General features: G+C 37.7%; 1 protein-coding gene across 8 annotated transcripts in view; it reads right to left on the bottom strand.

Moving 5' to 3' along the window:
* The window catches only part of KPNA1 (karyopherin subunit alpha 1), a 56348-nt gene extending 28823 nt beyond the window's left edge, over positions 1–27525 (bottom strand). For 4 of the 8 annotated variants that reach the window (XR_003252790.1, XR_003252789.1, XM_026061466.1 and 1 more), the window contains exons 1-5: positions 14651–14784; positions 12026–12133; positions 10006–10105; positions 9338–9432; positions 5506–5637 (exon numbers count right to left, since the gene is read on the bottom strand). Coding sequence is in view for 6 of the 8 variants with exons in the window: in XM_026061466.1 (XP_025917251.1) it covers positions 5506–5637; positions 9338–9432; positions 10006–10105; positions 12026–12133; positions 14651–14779 (564 nt within the window). In the remaining 2 variants the exon portion in view is untranslated. Of the gene's footprint in view, positions 1–5505; positions 5638–9337; positions 9433–10005; positions 10106–12025; positions 12134–14650; positions 14785–20516; positions 20592–24400; positions 24422–25168; positions 25190–27353 lie in introns of those variants that run through there. The other 4 variants (XM_026061469.1, XM_026061472.1, XM_026061471.1 and 1 more) reach the window with 4 other exon arrangements.
* Between the last annotated feature and the right edge of the window lie 153 nt (positions 27526–27678).

Below are 27678 nucleotides of genomic sequence, written 5' to 3'. Positions count from 1 at the left end.
CCCAGAGTCTGTATTTCACTTATCTGTGGTCTTTGTTTCTGCCTGTATAATAATAACTATTTTTAGGGTTGACAACAGTGATAATCACTTAATCCAAGCATCTATTCTGGCTCTGAATGGCAGAGTGGTTTTGCAACAGCACACCTCACATCAGAAAGTCTGCCCAGAGAAGTCAAATAGCATCTCTTCCCTGCCCTACAAAATCAAGAGCAAGAAAGCAGCAGTCTAGCTGAGTTGCTTGATATCATAGGGCCTGATAACAGAGGACCTTGCAAGAAATTCTTGACAAGCTGCAAAGAAACTAAAATATCTTTAGTAAAAATACGTAGAACTTAGTTTAACAAGGAAAGTCTTCCTTGAAGAATCATCTCAGCTCTTCAGATAAACAAGGAACATAAATCAAAACTGATTTAAATTCTTCTCATCAGACACTGCTACAAACATAATGCTTCCTCGTCCTTCCCCCAGATGACATGTAAACAGTGACATGTCTTTAGTTTTCTTGTCTGAATAACGTTCAAAGATTTCCACTGCTGTCTTCTGTTCAGTCTTCAAGATGCCAATGGCTTGCTTGCCATAATAGACATTTTGACTTCATTTTAAACATCCCAAATATTTTTATCTTCTTTTCCAAACAGTTGTAGAGGTAAAAGGATATTTAATTCCAGTAAGTTTCAGAGGTATTTTATCTAATTAATAAAGAATTCAATGTCAGTACTTTTACTGGATTTCCAATAACCACATCCATACCTGAAAAGAGGGTAAAATTTTAAGAATTGTAGTCTGTATTTTTAATCAAAGATCTTAGGTAGCAAAGTTGTATGTAAACTGAAAATGCAAATGCTGCCTTGTCAACTGACATCATACATTTTTGTACATCTCTATAGATTTGCATTTATTGCCAAATGCAGGAGTAGGGATTGTTGCAGGTCTCCAAATTGTTTTTCTCATTATTAAACTCCAGTGTGTTTTGTTTTTTTTCTCCCCCCTTCTCAAGGCTAGACAATTTTTATAGTGAATTATAGTAAATTGCCAGTTTTCTAGAGTACTGTTGAGCCATATGGTACCTTCTATGCATAATCCATATGCTTTCTGACAATCTTCCATTATCCCCAGGATTCTGAAGGTTCTCAGCCATATCTATTTTGTTAGGTCTTGGGATATTTAAACCAAGTGCTAAACCAACCATCAACAGCACAGAGTCTGTGCCTCTCAGTGGAGAAGAAACATTATGAAATACAAATCAATGTTTTTTCCACCTTTGGCTGTTAACCTGAGAAATGGATCTAATGTTGGGATGAAGACTGTGAAAATTAGCTTGCATACGTATATAATTGGATTAGTGGACACAGGGAAAGATACTAGACATCCAGATTCTTAGGAGATGATTTCAACTATGCCCCAAAACAGAAAATAACCTTTCTTTCAGTGGCTGGGGTGATGGGACTTCCTCTTTACTTGCATCTCATTCACTCAGATAAAGTAGCTCATACTTGTGCCCCAACTGTTTTTTCCTGATTTTGATGACTAAGGCCTAGTCAGTAGGACTTCTGATGTATAAACCAGCAAAAAGAACTCAGATACCAGACTCGCACGTCACCTCTGTGACAAACAAACAACAGTTACCAAAAGGCACAGCAATACAACTAGTATGAAGGGGAAACATACTGAAGAAAAACAAATTGGTAGTTTTAGCTGGAAATGCAAACCTTCCCAAAGGAGAACAGGGCAGCTGGGGATCTTCCTGCCACCAGCTATCCTTCAGCTGCAGAGCACAATGACAAACGCCTGTCCTTGGGAGAGGTGTCTCAGGAGTCTTAGACTGGCAGCAATAAGGCCTTGCCTGGTTTTGAAGGAAACACCATGTTTGTTAAGGGAACCCAAGTTGACATGCGGGTTTTAAAGGGCACTCAGGGTAGAACTGCAGCAAAGACACTGCTGAAGCTACATCAACCACAAACATTTTCAAAGGGCTTTGACGGGGTCCTTCAAAAGAAATCATTTCAGTCTAGCGTTTCTAAATCTCTAAATATAATCTTTTCTTCTCAAATGGAAGAAGGTTCAGACTTATGCACCTGACTAAAAATAAAGTATACCAAAAAACAGAGAGAAAGAGCGCGTGCGAGGAGCATAGCCCAGAAGTTTTTCATAAATACTGGAGCAGTAGCTTCTGTCATAACTCATTTTCTTTGGCGGGAAAAATGGATGCCAACTGGTTTGACCATCAGTCACAGTGAATATCACAGAAAGGGTGATACACAATGCAAAGAATGAAATAGAAGAATTAAAGGATGGGAGGGTAATTGGATGTCAGTTTGCATAGCTTAATGGAAAACAGATCTTGTAAAAAGAAACAAGATATAATTTCATTAACATATGTGTGGTTTAATAAACGTAGTTATAAAGATTCCATCACGCAGACTTCTATCAAACAGCTGACTTAGTATCACACAACATTCAAATTAGCATACGCAGAAAAAACAGTGTGATATATTAGATTAAAACTCACTTATGAATTTGGAAAACAAAGGGGAGAAAATTTTGGCCAATATGGCCAAATATCATCCAATTTAGAAAATACAGCTGGAGTTGCCCAGAACCTGATCTGCTCAAAACACAGATCTAACTGCTGAAGTCACTTGCATAAATGCTGAGTTGCCCACAGCCACAAAATGAAACACAAATATTTCACATCGAGCAATCAAAAAAGCCCACAGAACTAGTATGCACTTACTGAAAGCTGGTATAAGCAAAACGCTCAGCATCAGACACTAAGTGGTAGATATATTTATCTCGGAAACCTGCAATTATCTTAATCGTAAAAATCTCTTCCTTCTTCTTCTTCACTCACTATACTGTGTTCCAACTTTAACAAACAGGGTCATAGCACAACAAATGAAAGCCTCCTTTACTACCCACTGATTTGTTACTACAGCAACAATCTGTACAAGTATTGAATGAGACGAGGCTCTTCTGGAAAAAGTATTTTATCATCGTGTACTTAATTCTACCTTGTAGTGCAGAAGCACAAGAGCCAAAACCTTTGTGCTCTTTTGCATTTTTCATTTTCTTTTAGTAGATATTAAGATGAAGGGTTTGGTTTTTTTAAAGCTGTCAGGAAAAAAAACAAAAAACAAAACAACACACAGAACTTCCTTCAAGGTGACCTGCAGCAACCCCAAAGTCAGCTGTCAGCAGGGCTGCAACCTGTATACCTGCAGCACAGAAACCTATGATGGAAAGGTGTGTATAACACTTTGCAGTAGTACATCTTCCTTCTTAAGCACCACTTACTATTCAGCAATTTGTTGCTGTCAGTTAGAGACTTGTTAATAACAGAGATCATGGATTCAACACCTGAACTGCATAGGAAAATATTTTCTGGTGGTTACAACCCAGTCAGCCTGCCTACAATCTAAATGTTAACATGTCAGCAGTTTATTAGGAGACAGAGGAGGAGGGACAGAGATAAACTACTTAACTGTGGCCCCTAAGCTCTTCTGTTAATTCACACACATCTTAAAGCTGCACAAATCATTCTAAATCAGGCTGGCTCTTCCCACACGCTGTCTGAACATCAGCAGGAATATTAACAGCCTAAGAGAAAAACAAGTTAGGCCTTGCACGGAAGATCATTAAGAGCAAAGAATGGAGTATCTCTTACCACACTCAATGCCCCAGCCGTTCTACAGAACAACATTTGGCAAGCAATGATTGAATTTTGGAAAGTAATGCCACCAATTTCAAATCCCCAAAAGCATAAACTCCAAAAAACATTTTTTATATCATATAGCTAAGTTTGGATGGATTTTCACATAGGCAGAAGATGGCATCTGTCTACCATTTTGGCAAGCTCCATACTGAATTTCTAGTTTCTACAACAACAAAAGGAGACTAATTTCCTCAAAGAAAGCTAAAAAAATTGATAAAAATAGTTTTCCTTTAATATCATTTTCTGAAGTACGGACAAAAATACTTATTTCCTTTAACACAATTTTCTGGAGCACCTGAATTCAATTTCTCTTAGAAAGCCCTTTCCAAAATAATTCAGCCCAAGGCAGGCCACTGAAAATGGAAAGATTCAGAGAACTGAGGAACTAGAAAGCTATGAGCAACTGAAAAAAACAGTGTCTTTCGTGTGGAAAATGTTAGGCAACCTTAAGTACAGGTGGCACTTTCTGAGCCAGCTATAAGAGAGAAAGGCAAATTGAGAAAGGCAAATTATACAAAGCGATCCAAACGGCTTACGGGCTGGACTCTTCCGATCATGCATCTCAATACAGCCCAACACAAAGTCAGACATCTAGGAAAAGAGAATAGAGGTCACACTTACAGGATGGAGAACTGAATCCTGGAAGTCTGTGACTCTGAAAAGTGCAATGGATCATATTGGATAATCAGCTTAACTCGAGCTCACAGATTGCTTCTGTGGCAAAGAGTCCTCATACACATCTTGGATATTTATGTAGGGAGGTAACAAGTAGAAATGAAAATGAGGTATTACCTCTGCAGACAGCATGTCTGAGAGATGTTACTGGAATATCCAGTGCTTATGACTTCATTGCCACAAAAATATATTAAAAACAGAGCAACGTTCAGAAAAGGGTCACCAAAAAAAAGAGGACAAGAAATACCTTTACAATGAGAATTCAGAGTTTAATTTCATTTGATCAGGAAAAACTTACACCATGAACTATAAGTAAGCATAGGAAAAGACAGAGAGCTTGCTGAGTAGCTAATGAAACAAAAGCCATGCCTGAAACCTAAAACTACTCACATTGGCACAGTGAAGGTACATTATTTTCAAGTTAGGATTATGAATTACTGAAAATCTGTGTGCCAACATGATCAATATTTCATCACCTGAAATCTTCAAAGCAAGATTAGATACCTTTCTATCTAGCACAAACACAACTTAGGTATCTCATGAAGAAACTACCAAGTCAAATGTTTGCTTTTTGCTTTGCACTGTGGTCCCTTTGTGCCTTAATTAATCTAATTAGTAAGGAAGGTACCAAAGTGGCATTTACAGACAAAGATCAGACCTTTATTCTTTCACTTTAGCCATGACGTTTCAAGATGTTTTCTGCAACATCCTGCAGACATATAGAAAGCTTGATTATGCTTTTGCCTCCTTTCCTCCAATTTTAGACAGCAAAGTATAACACACTCATACTTTATCTTCAGGGGAAACACGTAAGAACTTTCATTTTCTAAAGTCATTTTTTAAACAAGTCTTTTCGAATTCCTCATTAAGCAGAACAATTTTAACCCTTTACAGGCTGAAATACATTACTCCATTGGCAGTGGTTAAATATATCATTTCCAGAAAAAAGAAAATTAACACTGCAATACTTGCTCAGACATCTTAACATATATTAGGTAGGAAACAATTGTGCAAAACTGCCAAACACTATATTCCCTCTAAAGGCACAGGACTTTCTTACAGAAAGGTCTTCTTCCTTTCTGTAAAGAACCAAAACCAACACTATTCTTAATCTTTACCTGTTCCTGTACATCTTCAAACTCTGAACTGAGCAGCTCTATGAAGATGGGGACAGCTCCCGCTTGGATCACTATTCGAGTCTGAAGGGAATTTCCCGAGGCAATGTTTGTCAGCACCCAAGCAGCTTCAAACTGGAAAAGAAAATACAGAAGAAAGTTTATTGGAAATATTCTGTGCTATAGTAAAATTGAGGGAAAACTAAATGTCTTTTAAAATCAGAAAGAATTGGTGGAGGGGAAGCTTGATATACCTAATTATCTCAGACAAATTTGCAAACTAAGAGTCAGAAATGTACAATTAGAATTATCAGTATCACATGAAATCAAAATCTGCATAAATACCCTACACGAACAAAATCAGATTTGCTATGGCTTTTCAAATCTTATTTTTTTGCTGTGCAATTTTATTATTTCCAGTCTATTCCACTGCCTTTCCTCATTGGCTACACACACACACACACACAAAAAAAGGAGTCCTTTCACAAGACTTTTGATACCTGCATTCACTAAGTCAGCAATGATATTCCTGAAGATGGACTGAGAACCAAAGGAGACTTTCAAGGTTGTTTGATAAAACTTGATGGATATAAAAAAATAAATACATAAATGCCATTTGAAAAAATGAGAATGAAGATTTCCCCCAAAACTTTATGATCACAATCTGATAGAACTCTGCAACTGCAGCAAAGTATTCCTTTCTAACTCTGGTGATTAGAATTGCTGCCAAGATTTATTCATGCATCATGTTTTTATTCAAGACTGTTTAAGCTAACTTGAGATCCTGACTTAACACTTTCATCTTTTAACTGTTTTTGTATTTTTTTTTTTTTATCTCAAGTTGCTTAAGCATTAACAATTTAAGCTGAACTACAAATTTTAACACTAACTGATACAGAACTCCCCAATTTGGTAGATTTCTGCATGCTTCTGAGTCCAAAAATTGTTACATTACACTAACAAATATAAGAAGCAAACATCCAGAAGCTAGAGAACAAAAAAAGACTGTTAAAGGTGAATGAAAAGGCAAAACCAACAAGCAGTAAAAATGGAAAACTGCATGTCATTAACTTTTGACATTACTAATGATTTTTAATAAACTAATATTGATCCAGCAGTATTCCAGTGAAAACCTGATATACTTTCCAAACTAGCTGCTAATCTGAGGAGCAGCAAGGGATTATATTTAGGATTTAATGATAAAAACAACTTCCATTAAGGAGATGCACAGAATCCTATGGGCCTGAAAGAAAAACTAAACAATTAAGTGTAGGCTTGCAAGTCATGTATTTTTTAAGTACTATTAATGATTAAGACTTCAATTTTAAAAATGCAACTAATTCTGCCTTCCTGACAGAACTAAAAGAAAAATCATCTTGCAGTAGGACGTGATTGGAATAAAGGATTCCAAAATGCATTGTTTTAATACAAGACAAAGTATGGGCTGCAATAAAGCAAAAACACACAATGCCAAATTGCAAAACTTATCTTTAATGAACTAGAAGCAAAAAGTTCAAAGGCAGGGGTTAAGACCAACACAAAATGTACTTACCACCCTGTAATTTTACTTTCTCTGATATTAGTACCTAGTTTTCTGGTACAGCGTAACAGGTTTACTAGCCATCCTCCAATCACAGAGGTGTCTTTCTTGTATTTTAGAACTTGCCCTTTAGTTTCCCAATGGGTGCCAGCACAGTGAACTATTCAGAACACAGAGACTCTCACACTCTCTCCAGTCATATACCCATAATGGAGAAAAAACACTACATATACATAGATTAATTAAAATTAAGATCAAATAGCCTGGGTACTTTCCCTTGTTCAGATCCGCACTTTATTTCAACCTTTTATGAAATCAGTTCTGATACGAGCTAATCATGAGACCTCTCTACCTTTTTGCTGAAGAAGTTCCGTTAAACTGAGCTCTTCCCAATGTCTAACTAGACTTACAGGAAATAAGATGATGCCCTTGTGTGAGCACCATTTAACATTTCAGATGAAAAAGTTACAGAACAGTTCGTTAGCTAAAAGTCCAGTTTTTACTAGGTATTCCATCAACAATACAGAAGAAATCTGGAGCATAAAGTCATATTAAGTTTCATTGTCACTAACACAGAAGAGTTTCCACATTCAATTCATCATACAAGTAGTTGCAGTATGGAGAGAGAAAAATCTGTGGTGTCTCCAAAATGAGTTGAAAATCCCTTCCTTCTGCAACCAGAGTAGAGTCAGGAATACCCAGAATGGATAGCCCAAAGTCTGTGTGCTTGTGGTAAAAACACTCTTGGAAACAAGGACCAACCCCCCCCCCMCCCCCCAAAAAAAAAAAAAGTTAAGGTGAGGCTAAGAGAAGCTTCCTAACTCTGATCACAGCAAAAACCTAAACCTACCTGCAGACCCTGAACTGCCGAGCAGGGACACATATTTGGCAAGATGAAAGTTAACTAGTTAGAATGGACTATCAAGGGCAAGATACCCTAGTAAAGAAAATTAACAAGTTGGAATGGACTATCAAGAACAATGTACCCTGGTTTATATTTTCACTGCTTCCTTACAAACTATTTAGGACAAGCTTATAAATTTCAACTTAGACTATTTCTTCTTTTCATGTAAAAATTAACATAGCACATACCAGTAAAGCCATGAGAATTCGATTCAACCTATGATTGCATTTAAACTTTTTTTTTTTTAACTGCAAATGTATCTACATTTGATGTAGATGCCATTCTTCTTTTTCCTTCCTATTCAAATATATTATTCAAATATATCCTTCAAACATTACCAGCTTCATTGTTGCCCTCTATCTTTCTGTCTTAGGGCTTCCATACTAGAGGTCCAGTGAATAAAAAAGGAATTCAACTTTTCTGATAAACAGATAGCTTAACTTTCCATTGGAGTTGCAAACAAAAAAGCAGGCTTAAATCTGATACGTGCTCCTCTTCTTAGTTACACTCCATAAGTTCCTCAATAGCGGCTTACAGACCTTTGGAACTCTGCTGGTCTCAAGTTGAAAACTAATTCCTATAAATGATACATTTTCTCTACTATACAAGAAAAAAAAAATTGCATACCTCCACCCACCAAAATTTGGACTTCACAAGGCACTAACAAATTCTTTGCCTTATGCATTTTGACAGAGCATCGATTCTAACATAATATATTGTACTAAAATAGTTGTCAGCTGTTGACATTTTTTCTTTTATTACAAGATTAATTTCCTTCCAATTCAGCATTTTCTACTAGCCCAGAAAAAAAAAATACTGACCAGAAAAAACAGTAGCTAGAAATCAGACGAAGTCCCAAGAAGTAAGTCAAAAATAAAACAAATTAACCACCGTTGTAGCAAATGCAATGAAGCTTTTCAAAAGAAAGCAAAAAAGCTTCATGGTTTCCACCTTTATCATTATCGATGTTATCTAAGTTGCAATTCTAAACTTTTTAGACTTTAAATTTTTAATTTGTCATAATTCTAAAGACTTAAAACTGTCTTCCATTAGTTTAAAAAAGACAAACAGTACAGTTTAGTTTAACACCTTTCATCTTTTGAGGCCCACACTTCAAACTCTGTTTTTGTCACATGAGAAATTCAGTTTAAAGACTCCATCTTTATCACATCACACAATATCACTCAATAAAACTCAGCATTCTCTCTCCTGTTCCCATCAGAGGCCTAGAAATGGAATTGCTAGAAAGCCTGAAAATAAAATAGCTTTGTTATCCTCAATACGAAAAACAGAGAGTACATCTAATCTGATGAAACTGATATTTTCTACCTAATTTGCATCACCAAATTTCTTCATAATATAGAAAGATAAATAGATTTACATTTGTATACCTGTAATGTACAGTTTTCTTTTCGTTTGAGGAACTCCACAAACCTGGCCACAACCCCTGGTGTGCTTATGACTTCATCTATTGGGGGATTTGGTTCTATTTAAAATAAAACACAAAGTTAGATACATTAAATTCTTCGTAGGGAATTTCCAAATTACTGCACCACAATAATATCCAAGAATATGCTGACTTCTCCTTTCTGAGAGTGTGTTCTTTTACTGAAATACTGCTTTACCTATACTAAAAGGCAATGGATTCGTATCCATCATCAAAAGAATACTCCAGCTTGAGTTTCAGGTTAACGAGATGACATGATTCAAAACACTAACACACTCATTAATCAAGCAGACCAATTTCGAAGCAGTGCTTCTGCAGAGTCACTCTGGCACACAAGTGCAGAGCTGAAAGCAGTACATTTGAGCCCTAGAAATGTTGACTACAACACTCAAACTTGCATTACAGAGCAGAGATAACATCCACATCACTTAATTTTATAGTTTTCCAGACCAGAAGGGACTATTAACGTACACCTAGCTGACATTTTACAGAACCGAGAAGCAGAACTTCATCCAGCAATTTCTGTATGAACCACGATCTTTATTCCTGTTAAAGTCAAAGCATAAGCCAGGGGCCCTTCTACATTTTTCTCCAAGTAGTTTCAGCACTTACCTTTGGAGAGAAGCTTTCGAAATTTCTGGGTGGCTGAAAGCTGCTGTTCTGGGCTATTGGAGAAAATCATCTCAATCATATCAGAGGTGATGACAGCACTCTAGGATTTGTGTAGGCAAGAGAGAGAAACAGAGAGAGGGGGAGAAGGACAAGAAAATCTTGGATTAATGGGAAAAGGTTACAATATTTGCTAAATTATGATATAAGGTTTACCTCTTATTGAGTAAAAACCTAAATAAGAACCAGTCTGGACAATAATGATCGCCATAAAATAATCATCATATAAGGGAACACATATAAGCAGAATGCATTGTTACATGGAGTCTTTCTTCTCTGGAAGCCAAAATTCAAATTTTACTTAAGCTATTCCACAAAAATTAACAATTGCTCTTCAGAATCTCACAGGTATTCTCTCCCCTTTTTTCCTTCCCCCTCCCCCAAAACAACTATATAAATGTCAGTTTTAACAAAAGGTTAAATTGAAATAGCAATTGCTGTTATGCAAGAACATTTCTGATTATGCTATTGTTTAGATTTTTGCAATATGTACATTTTGAGTTATTCTCTTACACCAAAATGTACAGGAACTCTCATTTTTAGAAGGTCTGATAAACCTCATGACAGACTTCACAATCAAACATATCAGAGTATTAAGCTTTCCACAATACTGATGGTATTTCCACCAATACAGTTAAGCTAAATCAGTGGCCTTTCTTATGCCAGGTAAAACATGACACTTTGTTCATCACATGTAAATCCGTGGAAAGAGAAACACAGGGTTAGCTGGATATTTTTCTTTCATTACATGATTTTCTGATCCAAATCCAAGAGAGAGTTAGATGACAGCGGTGAAAATACTTAATCTTAGTCTGTATTTGTGATCCCAGTGACAGAACACAAAGAGTCTAGATTTTGTCACAGGAGGCAGTTTGCAGCTATAAGGGAACCAAAAAATGCAATACTTCTTAAATCTTTCAGTTCCAACTGTTAAGACCCTGAAATTAATAGCATTTAAAATAGTAGTGTGTGTAATGGTAGTACCTATCCCAATTACATAGGCTCCCTTCCTTACTTTTTTACCACCAACTCTTTCACACAAGCTGGTATTTATGACTTGTCTGATATTTAAAGACAAGTTTGAAGAGTAAAACAGTATGTTCCATCAGGGATCTACCACATTGTTTATAGGCATTTCTGTCTCTCAGTAATTTTCAAGGCTGGTCTAACAACAGACAAAACTAAAACCAGCCTCATTTCTATTAAAACATAATTTGGATATTCTGAATATAGATGCAAGAGTGAAGATTAACAGACAGTCTTTAGGACTCAGTGAGGACTGCATTTTTCTTCATCCTCTCTTACAGCTTGAAACCCCTACCATTTTTCTTTCCAGGGAGAAGACTGCGGTAAAGAAATGGGAAAAAGCAGAAAAGCCTAATTTCTACTAAGATAAGGCTTTTCTGTAGGGTAAAGTTCCAGGTTGGAACAGAGTTCAAGGACACATGCAGATAGCTAAGCAGATCTAGCTATGTTTTCAAAACCCTACTTTAAAATTGTGCCATTTGAAGGTTTCCTAACACAGATTTCCATCCAGCCCCTTTTTACTTTGTAAATTGCAAAAACACATTGCACGCTCTGCATTTTCATGTTTCAAGTGCTATGAATTTCAGATTAAAAAAAAAAACAAAAACCAAGCAACCAGCTCTGGGCAACAGTTGATAAAATTACCTAGGACAGTCAACATCAAGAACAAGTAGTAATCAGGGTGATTGTAACAATGATATTTTAACTTAATTTTCTTGAAAGTATACACACTGAGCAACCACTCACTCTGTTCCTAACATTTCTCTCTCATGTAATCTGTTCCAGGTCACTATTGCTGATACAGGTATTTAAGAGCTGTCCATAAGCTCTTTGAATGTCTTTTTCCACATTCTTCTGGAATGCCGTTCCTCTTAAGCCACTGCATAAACTGTGTGCTCCGTTTCAACAAATCCCATATTCCTTTCTCAACACTTACAGAAGTCATCTCCATATTGTTCATCTGAGCCTCATGGAAGCCACCATCTGACATTACTTCCTCCTCTGCTTCTTCCTCAGCTGTTGCAACATTTCGGCGTTTAAACAACTAGAGAGAGGAAAAAATATTTAATAAAAGCAGTACCAAACTGACAGTCAATATGTACACAACATGTCATATTAGGCTGCAATAAAAATGACATATAGTATCATCTAAAGGAGGCAAGTATGCTGGCACCGGGTCTCTGTTGGACTCATAAGTCAATGGACACAACAGAATAGAATACTGGTTCCCAAAATTTCTGAAAAATCCTCACTGATATTCCCTTTTCTTCTTCACTGTCCTCCTCCATCTACCTGCTACTTCCAGCTTCTAGATGATTGCTTTCTTGTCCTCTTACCAAAGACTGGGAGAGGATGCTGGGATTCAAAAACCTGAAAAATTGCTATGTATAACAGATTTCTGTGGAACAGTTGCTGCGACTTGGGTAACTGAGCTACTGTGGGGAAGAGAGGGCTTTAGAGGATGATCACTTGGGACTGGACTGCGGAAATGATATTGGGATGAGGAGAATTTGGTTGCTAATCAAGCAAAGGAGATGGTCAGTTTGAGATATCATGGGGAGAGCTAGAGACGCCACAGCTGCTACTCTTCCCCCTTTAACCCAGCTCTCTCACTGGAAGAAACATTAGCAATGACAAGGTGGGTTTGGGGGTGCTGCTCAAACTGTTCCCTGATGAGTTCAGAAAACAAAGCTCCAGCATTGAGACATGTCGGATTTGCACCACTACAGTGGACAGACAAGACAGAGACCTGTTACTAGGAGGCCATTGTGTGATGTGCCAACCCAAACTTCATAAACATTGTACTTGGGCACAATCTTAAGCCAAAATTTATAGGTTTTCAGATTATGTGAAAATATGGAGGCTTGGGGTCACTTTCTGATTTTGTGTGTGTGCTTTTGTTCTCTTCCTTTTTAATGGGGTAGTTTAAGCACACTTCCATAAAAGGTTGAAAGTCTTCCCCTGCAGAGGCTGAAAAGGCAAAAACAATAAGACAACAAAATGAAGTATATATGAAAATAAAAGAATCAGAACACGAAACTGCAAATGCAAATGAAAACAAGTCAAAGAGTAAAATTTCTTCACATGATTATCTAAAACAAGGTTCTAACTAGCAGCTGTAATGGCAAACCTGGCATTCTTGATGGCAGTCAACCAGAGTCAACCATTGAGTCAACCAGTGACCACCCCCACGACCTATGTGCCAAATACATAAAAGAGAAGTACCTGCAGGCATGTTCAGTCTGAAATGGCTGCAGTGGTAAAAGAGCAAAAGGAAATACTTTGCTTGCAGCTTCTGTTCCATTGTTAGTCCAGATAGGATTAACAGTTTTCCTTAAGAAAAGGAAGTAGTATTACCTACTTTATTTAGTCAACTTGCAGTAATCTGGTCCTGAGGAGGTCAGATGCAAAGATAAGACGGATTTCTAAAATGACCTATCATTTTTCTAATTTAATAGCAGCTTTACAGATAACATCAGTGATGTTGTTCTGTGGTATCAGTGACCTGAAAATGCTGCCTGCTGTTCCTGATCAAAATCAGCAAGAAATACTGTAATCCATTCTCAGAACTCTCCACGGACTACAGACTTTCCTTGAAAGCATCTGGTATTGACACTGTAAAAAGGATATTAAAATATACTGAAGACTTAACCTACCATTCTAAACCCCAAACCCTACTATCTTTGTTCAAAATCCAGAAACCAGAATATGAGTGAAAAAGGCCTCATTATAACTTTACTTGGATCTGAACCAACCTCTTAAGGTTTCCAATGAACACAACTAAGAACAAATGGAACAACTTCTCAGAGCTACCTCTTTTTAATTGAAAGATGGTTTTCATCACCTCTTGTCACTGCTGCTATTTCTCCATTTAACTCTGGCACCTGCCATTTTGGAATTTGAAGTATTAACTACTAACAAGACACGAACAGTAAGGGAAGCTTTGTTTCCAAGAGTTTTTCTCAATCATCATGCTGTACAACATATACTAAATCCACTACTCAAGGTATTGCCTTATGGGTATGGACAGAGCATGAACTTCCATAAATTCATAAATGAACTGGAACTCTGAGAAAGAAAACTGAGAATAATCAGATCAATGATCTATTTCTTCCCTCAAGGAAATCTTTCCTACAATCTATAAGGACATGGTCAGACCTTCTCCTTCTCCTATTCTAGCTGCAATGTTTCCTGCCATTTCACCTTAGCTTACTACTCTCTAAAAAGAGATTAGAGCCACCACAACTCAGCTAGCAAAATGGAACAGAAATTCCTCAATCACCTTCAGTGTAAGGTTAGCCAATTTAGTTCAAATTACCTTCATTGCTGAGCTGCTCCAGCTGATCTTACACTTGAGAATGAGCTCACTAAGTTTTGTACTACCCGCAGATTAGGTAGTAAAGACTGCAAGTGACTTCTATTTCTGACTGTGCATGAATCTGGCAGGGTAGGAACAAGAAAGAAGTGGCTTCGGAGAGACAAAAAAGAGCTAGGGACATATTTTTGCAAGATGAAACTCATTTCAGGACTAGTTACAGTTATCACAGCTGTAGTACAGTACCTGCTCCTCTCTCTTTTGCTTCCGCAGCTGAAGACCCTCTTCCTCCCGCCTGCGACGCATTTCGTCAGGGTTTAGAGATTTGTTCTTGTAGCTCTTCAGGCGGAAGTTCTCTTTTCCTGAGGTTGTCATGATTCCTTTACAATGCAATTAAAAAGGGAACACGTCAAAATACAATTACGCAGCAACATATCGTTTTGTTCTGTCTGTATCTCTTAATCCCTGGTAGACGTGCACCTCCGGTCACTGCCTCTCTATATCCTATCACCTAACTTCTAGCAACTTAGAAGGTATAAAGTAAAACTTCACAGAGTTGAACTGCCACTTCAGAGAGCCAGCTTTTTATGTCAGAACAGCAAACGTATATTTTATTCTTCGAGGCCGCAAGGCATGAATAAATGATAAATTTTTTAAGAAAGAACTGAGATGTACACGGTAGAGGACACAGTCTGGGCTAAGAAGAAAGCTACACTAATAAATCTTAATACTTTTCCATGTGGGAAGTTAAACAAACTAACTAAACTCTCCTGTCTTCACTCAGAAGTGAACTGGTCTTAGTTCATTTTAGTTCATTCTTAGTCTTTAGTTCATTTTAGCTTACTCCCCGTGATGGACTGCAGATCAGGTCTCTACCTTCAGTGCTCCGCCCTGCACCGCTTCTATCCCTACATCTCCCTTTAATTTGCAAAAAAGGTTGGGAACAGAATTCTAAAATGACTCACTATTACCATGCATCTTCATACAGATGCAGAATTTTTAATATATTACCAATATCTGCAGCTCTATAATACAAAATTTAGCAGACTACGCTATATATAAAACTACTCCACAGGGCTTTTAAAAGCTTCTTGCAAACATCCTAACTTCTTGTATTAAATATGCTACCTACATCAAATTCTATAAGCACAGAATCACCAGGTGACAAATGACCCCTGTGCACTTTTTACTTTAAAATGGAGCAACACAAATGTATACAGACTCTAAACAGCTAGGATTTTCATCTCAAAGCACACCAAATGTAATCAAGTCTACTCTGACCTCTTCTTTGAATTAGCACAAAGAGTTTTAAGAGATTAAAAAAAGAGGATACGGAAATGTGCTTCTCATTAGAACCTCTTTTTAAGTTGCTGATACCTGACATCCACATATAGAAATTCTGACGATCAGACTACACTTTCGCAGAAGTCATATTTCAGGCTTCACTTCAAGTTAAAACTTGGCCACCAGAACATGGTTTAAAACTGTTAAGGGTCACAAAACTACTGTATTCAAGGTCAATCAGTCACACATTGCACTGAATGCAGCACAAAAACGTGAACATACAGATAAGTAATTTAGCAGCCTAATCATGCTCTAAAGGCTCTTCCTAAAGAGCCTTTTTAAAGGTTTTTTTTAATAAAGGTTCTACAAAAAGATCCTCTGGAAACTCCAGAAGTTTCCTACATAATTCTTAACAACCTAAAAATTATGTTCTTCATGTATTTAGGAGTCTGAGCTTTAAATTTTCATATTTCTTGCAATATGCTTGGAAATAACATTCTCCCCCCATTTTAGTTTATAAATGACTATTACCTGTATATTAAAAGGAAGAAATATTTGGAGAAGCCCTGGATTTTATCCATAAAAAGAAGCTGAGCCTAACAAATACTCAGACTGCTTATGGAATTTCTTCTTTTTCTAAAATGTTCTGAAATAAATACTAAATATATTTTAGAGTTAAGAAAATGAACTCAAACACCAGATGGATAACCATGAGCTAAAAGGGTATGTCTAAAAAGAAAATAGTTTTTTTCATAAACTTTCTTTAAATCAGGCAAATGAAGTATATCAGGTCGCTCAGCAGTTGTATACAACTGCTATTAAATGGTAGTCATTTTGTCAACTGTGCAAATAGAAGGTATTAGCTTAATATTTTTAAGGGATTCTTGATATCTCCCATCATCTATCTTCGTGCACCTCAAGCAAACATGTATTTTCCAGCTCACACTCCTGCTCTTCTCAGTCATGTCCACCTCCGCAGTGAACTCACATGACCACACTAACAAGTGATATGACGTTCACTGAGGAACTTAAATCTTCTTCCCTAAATTTATTTGGTAGCAAGATTTATCTATTTGTTCTTTTGCCAGAAAAGTCTTTGAAACAGCTCTCCTCCCCCACTCCTCTGTTACTTCCCTCCAAGCTCCTCAACAAAAGTTTTTTCCTTCTCTCACCTTTAATTTGGCCTAGAAAAAGTCAAGCTTTTCTAGTCTTTTCTAGTTAAATATGCTTTCCATGCTTTTGATCACACTAGCAGCTCTTCTTTGCATCTGCTCAATCTACCCTTGAACATGAATAACCACAGACATACATAATACTTCAGATAAGATCGCAAGGTCTCAGGTGACATTATTAAAAATTCTTCATTTTTACCTGAAACATCTTTTCTCAAACTCGCAGGATAACATTTGTCTTTGTTTAGAATTTCAGAACTTTGATAGCTCATTTTAAAATCTGGTCATTTTAAATCTGTACTTTCAATCCCTGAAATTTTTCAGCTTAAAGAAATTTTTGACAGTGAACATCTACATTTTTTATTATTTTCACATCATTTCTATTCTGTGACCCTTCCAGTATGGTGTTCCAATGTTCCTAATTGTCAGTGACACCATGCAACTTCATCAGCAGCAAGTTTCCCTAGCATATTCTTCCTTATTGTACTCATTTATCCAGTTTCCCTCATCTCACAACTTAAGTGTATTAATTTCTTTCAGTTTTGCTTCTGTCTTTAAAGTAATAATTTTCATTTTCATCTTCTAGCTCTATTAGCCCCCTCCTGCTGTGTTTCATATCACCACCTCTATTGAAAATATAAGCACAGTATTTATTAATTTCTTATTTGGATTCTGTAACTTTACCTTAAACCCTCTCCATATTTGCTCCACACTTTCTCATTCTCTTTATTTTTATAACTTAATTATCTTTATTTGGTGTCAGACCCTTTACAAGCTTTAGCTGCAACTTTTGGCATGCTTATTTCTGACTTTCAAGACAGCTCACTCTGCTGACTAACCCTCTCTTCTATTTTCTGAGCAGTCTGCACACATAAAAACCTCTTGAGATAGTGTAATGTGTTTTACCTGGGAGTAAAGCCTTCCTACAAACTCCTACCACCAAATGCCTGGAGAGATGAAGTTTCTTCTATTAAAGGTGGAAAAATTAAGCTTCCTTCCTTATTCAAGAAATTAACGAATTCCACTAGTAATGACTTCAAGAATTTATTTCATAATAGTCTCTCACTAGAAGTAAATAAACAAAATCCTAACACATATCCATTTTATATATATTCCTATCTAAACTGTGCAATCCAAAGTTATTTTTATAAAAGCAGCTTTTATAATATCCTCAGTACCTGCTAAAATCAAATCTAAAATAGCACCGTTCTTTTACTTTTTCTCTGACTACTAGTAAGAAATTCTATGACCACACCCAGGATTTTATCTAGCCCACATCTACTGATAGCACCACTACAGCTATTCAGTGTGATGACACAAATTATTTCTTTATCACTGGGAATGAAATAGTCCTAAGTTAGTTGATTCGGTCATCCATAATTGCTTTCTATAAATCTTCCTTTCCACTTTTCAGGATGTAGTCTTTCCCCTAAGACAAAATCAAAGGGGCATAACAACTTCAAACTGGCCCTTCCACTTGTCTTAAGCAGCTTTATTGTGGCTTAACTGGTAACAGTCACTTTGAATTCACCCAGAATAATTTTTTCAGAGCAAATACCAAGCCCTAGATCTTTTTTGCACTATCAAAATTAATGCTACTTATGGCAAAAATCTGTGGTGGTTGTCATGGAAATGTTCTACCAATCTTTTCTTTCCTAAAGATAGCATAGTATTTTCCATATTTTTGGATATTCCCTTCTATAGTTAAAAATCTCTGGTGACCTAATGAGCAGTTTACATGGTGTATTCTTGGGATTTTTATGCAGCACCACTCAAACCTCTTATGACACTCTCTCCCCCTCAATCTGGCAGTCCTGAAAAAAAATTATCTTTATCCAACAGAAAAACAGCATCCATTCTTGACTGTCTACATTCACTAAAGAAATGATGACCCTCAAATTTTCAGCTGATCAAGACAGTTCCCCTATCCAAAAGTGTAGACGATTTAAACTCAGATTTCTAGGAAAAAGGGAAAAGTACTGCACATCTGAAGTGGTCAGTGTGCATTTCTTCTTGCTGACCAACTCAAAGAATTTCAGAAACAGTGTGAAATGCAGAATCACTTACTGTGATCACCTACATTGTCCAAGCAATCATCTAGATCAGGATAAAAATGAACTCTTTGCCTTCTTAAATCAGATATCACTATCACTAAGCTTAAGGACTTTGCTGGAAGAAATGGCATGTGACTAATACTCTTGCTCATTCTACACATCAGAGGTATCCAGATGTAAAAATACAGGCCTCACAAATCAAGATTTATAAAATAGCATATACAACCCAAAAAGATGACTGAAGATAAGATTACCAAACATATTGCTGATATCAAAGATGGTTAGAGACCAAATTTTCTTCTTTGGAATTAAGAGTGGAAATAAGAGAAAAAATATATTTCAGAACTGTAAAGCTGTACAAGGAATTCTACCTTCTAATTCAAATAAACTGGAAGAGGAAGACTTGAAAAGGAAGGCGGACAAGAATGTTGAAGAGAAACATTATAAGCTGATTAACAAAAGAAGTTATCTTGAAGATTGATATTCCAAGATCTACGTTTCTACAGTCTACGTTTCCTAAATAACAGTTGTTAGAAGGAAAGAATTCACTGGAGGCCCAGCTGTGAGCTCTATTTTACTGTCAAACTGCTCTCTCTCTCTCCTTCAGACTGCCTCCAAAGAGACAGTGAAGAGCCAGAACAGGCACTGTCAATCCTGAAAGAACAATCAGTATTGGAAATGACCCTATCAGAACTGAACTCCAAAAAGTGTGAAAAGAAGCTCGAATTATTCAAGGTAAGAAATGCTTCAACCATGCTACAAAACTGTGTAACTGCTACAAAACCTTTACCTCCAAAGATCTTTATTTATAGCTTGGCTCTGCCTTAGGCCTTTAGACCCTTTGGAGAATTAAAGTTTCCTTATGATCATAGTTCTTAACATCATGTCAAACACCTACAGCACAGCCCAGACAGATGTTCTACCAATTCACTGGCCTCTGGAAACAGGATGTGTCATCTTCTGATGCTCTTAGTGAGAAACTGAAAAACCTATCCCAATTTAAACAACTGTACTCTGAAAGCAGCACTGGGTCATTCATTACTCTCATCAAAGGCAATGGGTTCAGGATGCTAACAGAAGAATTTAGACCTTGTGGCAATAGACTCTCAGCTTTCTTGGAAGTGACAGACGACTAAGGGTCCTGATAGTAATACCAGGAAGAATATATGTTGTACACTGACAAAAATATCATCTAGGGATTAATGCTGTTTCCCTGGAAAATCTCCAAAGGTAATTGCTATCATCCCAGAGAGACCAAAAAACATCCACCAAGTCTCTACACTTTTTATAATATAACCTGAGTAAAAAAGAAAATGCATAAAATCAGCAGACTGATGAATCTCTTCATTGTCACCTCCTGTTGATTGAAAAACTGACTCAACAAGATAAACATTTTGGTGACACTGAATCTGCTTCTTTTGCAAAAGTATTTGACAAAGCATAATGGATCCCTGAGGTCAATGGGAGTTCAACAGGAATTCAGCGGGAGTGCTCATCAGTAGAAACACCCATATCACTTGAGGGACAGGGGTATTATTTGCTATTTTCCGAAGTCTTCAGACTACTGCACAGTTTGCGATGTCTAGAGGAAAGGATGCTTACCCGTCTAAGTTAGCAAAAGCTACTGCTCAAGCAGCATACGGCCAATTTCTATCACTTCAGCTTAACCTTCTCTACCTGTAAAATGAAATTGGGAAACATGTCTCACAGGCGCTGTAAAATTCTAACAATAGCAGTATTCATAAATACCTGCAAAAGTAAGTTTTCCTGATGTTATTCCAAAACCTAGCACTAAAAAGGAAAAAGAATAATGATGTGAATTTCATTTTCTGTGGCTTTGGGAAGCTGCAGGGGCAGACACCAGTGCTATTCACTAGAAGGAATGACAGACTTCAGTTTATGTAGAATAACAACAATAATAATAACACTCTCCTTATGGCAAATATAATGTCACAGCAGAATGATGGAGAAGAAACAGAAGCACCTTCTGTTATCCAAGAAGCCAGAAGATTAAAGGAACTTCAAATTTAACATAACCTTATTAGCTAAACATGGATAGAATATATAACCTTGAAATGAAGTTGAGCCTCTTAGCAATCTTTCTTCATAAAATGGAAGTAGCAAGGAGATTTCTTCATGGAATTGCTGCTCATCTGCCTATCTTTCAAGTCTACTTTTCTCTAGAAGCACCTTTTTTTTTTTTTCCATGCCCAGTAGTATGTATTAATTCACAATTGTTTCTGTTCTGGCAGATTTATGAACCTTTGAAATAGCAAGGCAAGTTAATCTTACAAATTCAGAGTGCTCTACCTCTTTGGGCATTTGGCAAGTTGGACTGCAGCTTTCCCAAACTGAGGACAATTTAAAACTGGAGATAACTAATACAAGGCCTGAAAAGACATGCAATTTTTGCACAATACAGGACATGAAAATACAGATGAATTAGAAAGCTCAGTGTTAACTGTTTTTCTAATATAACAGACATGCTCAGACACAAACAAAAAAAAAGGAGAAATGAAAACCAAGTGCATTATCTGAACAAAGCTAAGGAAACCTGCCGTCAGTTCTAGCCAATTCAGCTCTGTAGGGATGTCTCCTTTCAACAATGTGATCTCCTCTTCTTCCACAGAAAGAGGGGGGAGAAGAGTATTACATTGCAGAAAACTTGGTATTAAAAAAGTATTTTCACAAAACTGTTATTTGACTAATCCTGAGGAATCATTCAGTACACTCCCAGGTAATATTCAGAATGGTTTTCTCTGCTCACAAAGAATAGTTTCTTATGAGACATGCCTAAAGTCAGGCCAGATCCCTGAACTGCCTTTAAGACACTAAGAAATATACAAAAACAAACAAACAAAAAAAATCAAGGAAGCATATTCATGCATGCAGCAAAAAACAAATAACAGAAATGGAGTTACTTGACATCTGGTATTGCCTCAAAATTGATTTAGCATGCCCGTCTGTACTACTATTTAAGTGCCCTAACAGCCAAATAACCCGTCACCTAAGTCAATCTATAAAAGTTTAAGGATTACACTTTTTTTGAGGAAACTCCCCCCCACACTGCTTAGGCAATTAAGTAGTAATGAATTTACAAGGGTTTATTGGAAAACAGTTCTATAAAAGAAAAAGGAATCAATAAAAGATTAAGCACAGTATATCTAGTATCTCACTATATATTTATCATCACCAAGTTATCTCTGAGATGTTTTGAGTTCCATTTTTTTAATGGTCCTTTTTCACTTAACAAGGCAGCAGATACAGCTTTCAAAGCTCCAGAAAGTTTTTTAAATTGAGCAAGAGGGCAAAAAAACACCAAGTCTCAAAGACAACTTGTTAACTGAGCCTGTCTGATTTGAGTCACAAACACAAAATTCCTTTACCATGTTCACAGTCATAGCAGTCTGTTCAAATGCAGAAAAAAAATGATTTCTATAACCCCATGCTCCATAATCACCATGAAAGCAAAAAGATCTCACAAGTCATAAAACAAAACAGCTAGTGATGGGCAATTAAATTTTTCAACCACATACTATTATACTAACACACACAAAAAAATTAACCTTCGTATTAGCACACTCATTTGCATGAAATAACAGAAGTGATTATTCCTGTGTGCCAAACTAAAATGTAATTTATTTTTATTTTAAAACAGAGATTTATTTTGATTTTGGTTAAAATTGCAGCACATCCTCCGCGGACTTACAGAACTAGTTGACCCACAATATATTTTCTGTAAGGTCTTATTTAAGAAGTGGGCCATTTGAAAAATGGTCATCTGCATCACTGGATAGTCATCCCCTGTCACAAAAGAGTCATTCTAACATTTCTAATATCCTAACATGACCTAAAACATTCTTTGCAAGAGAGTAACAGAGAATCTTCAGGCATTTCATATAATGAAAATAAGAAACCCTGCACTTTTTAACACAAATTAGGTTTAAAAATAAACTAACTTATTAAGTTCGGTAATTTTGTAGTTTCAAGCAACTTTTATTCTGGATTGTAAATGCCAGTGAATACTGAAACCAAATGCATCTCTCACCTTCCTTGATGACAAATTTGCACTCAACCAACTTACTGGTTGCAGCAACTGAGCATTAAGAAAGATACAGAATGTGCCAAAAACTCTTCCAGGTAATTGAGGAACAATAATAAAAGTATAAAACAACAGTAAGTCAAAATTCTACTGAATGCATACTACATTTGGACATCAACAACTGAGAGTTGCCTAGTATTGATGTATCAGCTGCACCAAGCATCAAACCAAAACTGTAAGAAGAGTTTTAAAGCTCCATGACGCTCACTTTACTTTCCTTGTCCCATTTAAACCTAGCATCACTCCTATTCCAATAGCCCTCAAATCCAACAAACAGCACATTCACAAAGGCACTCCTTTGCCCTTGCGCTGTTTTCACAATAGAGAGGAAAGGTAAACCAAGCATAGTCAGGCAGCTAAACAGGTGATCATGTGGAAGTTACAAAAGGATTCTTGCATCTTTTAAGAGGCAGTTTCATCCTGTCTCAGACCAACAGAAATTACAACAATTTAATCATCATCACAGAGTTATCATCAGATAGCTTAGGTGGTTTGTCTGCCAAAATGACTCCTTTGTATATCAACAGGCACATTTCCTTTCAAGGGTAACCTTAGCACTGGATTTTCTAGGCTTACAATGCCTTGTTTGGAGATTGGGATGTTTAATTACAGGATGTTTAATTCTAAAATCAGCAAATCACTCATTTATAATCTCAACTTTATGCCCATGCTGTAAAAAGAAAAAAAAAGAAAAAAAGATAATTTTGTGTGTGTCAAACTCTGGTTAGATTCTCAGACAACATATGAATATGCCTGCTGAACCTGACAAGCAGTCTGAACTACCAAACAAAAATAGGAAAAGAGAAAATAATTACTGCAGAATGACATGATCATAAGGAAACTTTCAGCAGTTAGTGACTAGCTAAATCTTAACTCTTAGAGCATACTCTTAAAACTCAGTGTATATTTCTCTATATATACACCCAAAAATGCAATCCTATTTCTTTCATTTCTAATGCTTTTAGCTTTTGCCACTTCATGACACTGAGCATTGATTATGTTTTTAAAAAGCATTCACTTTAAATTCACAATAAATTTCATTTATTCCTGTATTACAAGAATGAACAAACAGAAGTGAACATGTTATGTCCAATCCACTATTACTTCCTGTCACTTTTTCATAAACCTTCCTACTACTAGCATGCTTTTTTAATCAAGGTTGGTAAAAGGAAACTTAGTGTTCATCACCTGCCTTAGACTACCTCCACTTCTGTTGCATTTTTCTCACAATGAATTATTACACCTACACAACGTTTAATACAGTTCAGGACATAAATGAGGTAGCATAATATACAGTATGATTTCCAGTCCTCCTGTTCTGAAGATTTTGATTGCAGCTGTTTATTTAGCAGAGGTTTTCACTCCATGTTCTGTTTAAACTTACCTTTGCTGTTTTTCCAGAGTTTCTCCACCCTCTTGAAGACAAGTTAAAACACTGATGTTTCTATAGGCCTAGGATCCTACTGCTAGCATTTTGTATCCTGAAAACTCCACATTCATTCTTGCAAATACAATACTTTCTTGACAGACTTAAAAAGCTGTAATAGACTGAGAGTTTAATTTTTTCTTCAGAGTAGAAAAAACTGAAGACTTGCCATGATATCACTGCCACTTATCTCTGAAATTTACATCAGGATTATTTATTTATTTATTTATTTGCTGTTGTTGTTGTTACACAAGGACTTCTGTTATTCTTTAATCCCCTAGTATGAGGCTAGATGCTTTCATTATCAGTTCAGCTTCCAAACTTGCTCTCTGAAAACAAAAGTGGTCTGGTCCTTCTAATTTGTAGCTTATTACCTCATTCCAAAACCTCCTGTTCAGACATTTCAACCTCTCACAACATTCCATCAGTTGAGTAATTCCTTTAATGTCTTTTATTTTTCTTAACTGTTATCTTCACTTGCTCATAGCCTATTAGACTCCCAACACCCCTACTCTCTTTTACTTTCTGAAGTATTTAAACAAAACCCTTAAATCTATCTGTTTGCTGCCACTCTTATTTCCTCATGTTTCTAACCTGAGTTAGAACTCCTCCCCCTAGTTCACATCACCTATTTTTTATTTTAACTCCTATATTTTATGCTTTTTCACATAGACTCTATCTTCATTTTTCTGGAGGGCACATTTTGGCTCCATTAACCTCACATACCTTGCCACAAAGTTGTATTTTCCAACCCAGCAATGTTGCCTTTAGAGATTCATATCCTTAAGAACAAAGAGGAAAGTGTATTAAGCTCCCCTTTGCCCCTCCAAGACTTGTAAAATACTACAGAAAAATTACAGTCTCATGAAGAAAGAGACAAACAAAGCAAAAGATATCAAAACAGAAAAGTCTGCCAGATATAGGTCAGTCTAAAATAAAACACACAATTCTGTTCACTTAGGCTGATTCAACAAGAAGGAAGGAGGGGAAAAAAAAAAAAAAAGCACTGCACTGAAACACTGAAGTTGTAATGCAACTATTAAACAATCTGGTTAAATACACATTTATGCTTAAAAGTTTCGATAAAGAACCTTTCATGAACTGCTACAATATCAGAAATCTGTGGTATTTTTTGTTTTAACAGTGTCTTTGGGCAGTGCTGCTGAAATGGACCATTGCCTTCTTCCACCTTTCAAACCAGAATGAACTGGGACTTCTTCAGTAACTAGCACTGAACTAAATATATGGGACCACATAAGCAAATCAGGTCTGAATACATCCACACAGAGTGTAACATCAGAAAAAGCTGATGGGTGGTACACTGATGGCAAAAAGGAAACATCCTTGTACAGTGTTGGAATTGGAGACAGGATGTAATAAAGTCGCTGCTTAATAATACAAAAGCCTCAAAGAGGAAAAAAGAAAATCATACTCCCCAAGCCCCAATAACCACTATGTTCTCTTGAAGTGAAGCATCACTGCATCTGTTTGAAAAATTATGAGACGGGATGTCATTTTGAGAAGGACCTCTACCTTACATGTCATCTCATGCCTCAAGCTACTCTTCATTTTCCCAGTGCCTATGGGTATATCTAAAGTGCAATTAACAGTCACAACTGCAGTTCAGATAGATACAAACTTGCTTTGAACTCACTAGTTCATATGACAATGCATGTGGTAATGTAGCAGGGAGGGCAACATAATAAATCCATAATAAACATATGTACAGATACACCTAAGATTAGTTTGATTCAAACTATTCCTCACCATAATGTTCAGGCATATACAAAATAGCTTTAAAATAGCTAGCTTCTAGGGATGAAGTTGCAATCCCACCTCTAGATAGCCCATACACATATATAGATTTCATAAGTCTTTCATTGACGTTAAGCAGAGCAGAAGACATGCCAGGGAACAAAAAATTTCAGAGAAACAGTAGTTTGAATAAAAAAGGGTAATGAGACTATGAAACACAATCAGTCAGCATCATTTGGGAATTCAGTAGAAAGAGCAGCCCAATATTTTCACAGTTCATGACATAGTTTTTCAGCTTTGGAGTTTCAGCTTTCATTAAACGCCCTCAAGAGGCAAAGTTTAAAATCAACAATGCCTGTATTCTCGCATGAGGAATACAAATTTGAAATATTATGAATGGGTTGGATTTCTGCTGGTTATAAGATCTCCAGAGACATGGCAATGGGAATCAGTCATCACGTTTATAGATAAAGCCCAAAACTTTCACCAGATAGATAAAGAAAAATAATATTGTAATAGATCTTTATTTATTTATAATTTAAGATGTGAGATTACGTTTGCAAGAAGCAATAGCTCTTATTAAACCGATTGAGATCACTAGGGAAAATAAAATGGACAAGTGGAAAGTTTCCTTTCTTCCCTCCACACTGCCTCTCCTTGCGACCCCTGGCCCGCAAAAGAAAAACTTCATAGCCCTTGCATTATTTATCAAGACTGGGGAAGCCCATCCGCACTGCACGGAGCTGCGTGACTTTCCACACCCCTCTGGAGTATCTCGAAAGCCGCGGAGCAAGGCTCCCGCGCCGCTCCGCGCGCCGCCGGGGCAAGTCCGCAGCCCCACAAGCCCCGCCACAGCTTCCGGGGCAGGAACAGCCCCCCGCCGGTCGCGGCCCGCCCGGGGCCTACCCGACGAGCGGCCGGGGGCGGGCGGGCGCGGGGCAGCCCCTTCCCGCCGCTCCCACCGCCGCCTGTTGCAGGCGCGCGCCGGGAGCCCCCGCCGCGGCCGGCCCCGCCCCCGCCCAAGCGGGCCCCATCCTTCCTCCGCGCGCCCGGCCGGGCCCCGCTCGCCGCCCGGCTGCCGCTATCCGTTACCCGCCCGAGCCCGGGGCCGTCCCTCCCGCCCCGGCGCAGCGGAGGGCAGCCCTTCCCCTCGTACCTCCTGCCGGCGGCGCGGCCCGGCGCGGCCTCGCGCTGTCTCCTCTCAGGCCCAAGGCGCGCGAGCGCCGGCCGCTCGCTCGCTCGCTCGCTCCCTCCCTACCTGCCTGCCTGCCTGCCTGCCCGAGCTGGCTCTGGAGATCGGTGCGCATGCGCCCAGCGAGGTGCGTCGCTTCCGGCCTTGCCGCAGAGCCTTCTGGGACGGAGAGACCTTCCGGCGCACCGGGAGGCGGCCCCTCGCACGGCAGTGGCGCCCCCCTCAGGCCAAGCACGGCGACCGAGGCCGGCGGGCCGCGCCCCTCGGAAGACTATGGCTCCCGGCATGC

The sequence above is a fragment of the Apteryx rowi genome, unplaced genomic scaffold (assembly GCF_003343035.1).
Source record: "Apteryx rowi isolate R43461 unplaced genomic scaffold, aptRow1 scaffold_181, whole genome shotgun sequence".
Taxonomy (NCBI): Eukaryota; Metazoa; Chordata; class Aves; order Apterygiformes; family Apterygidae; genus Apteryx; species Apteryx rowi.
This window is presented reverse-complemented; position numbering and strand designations above follow the sequence as displayed.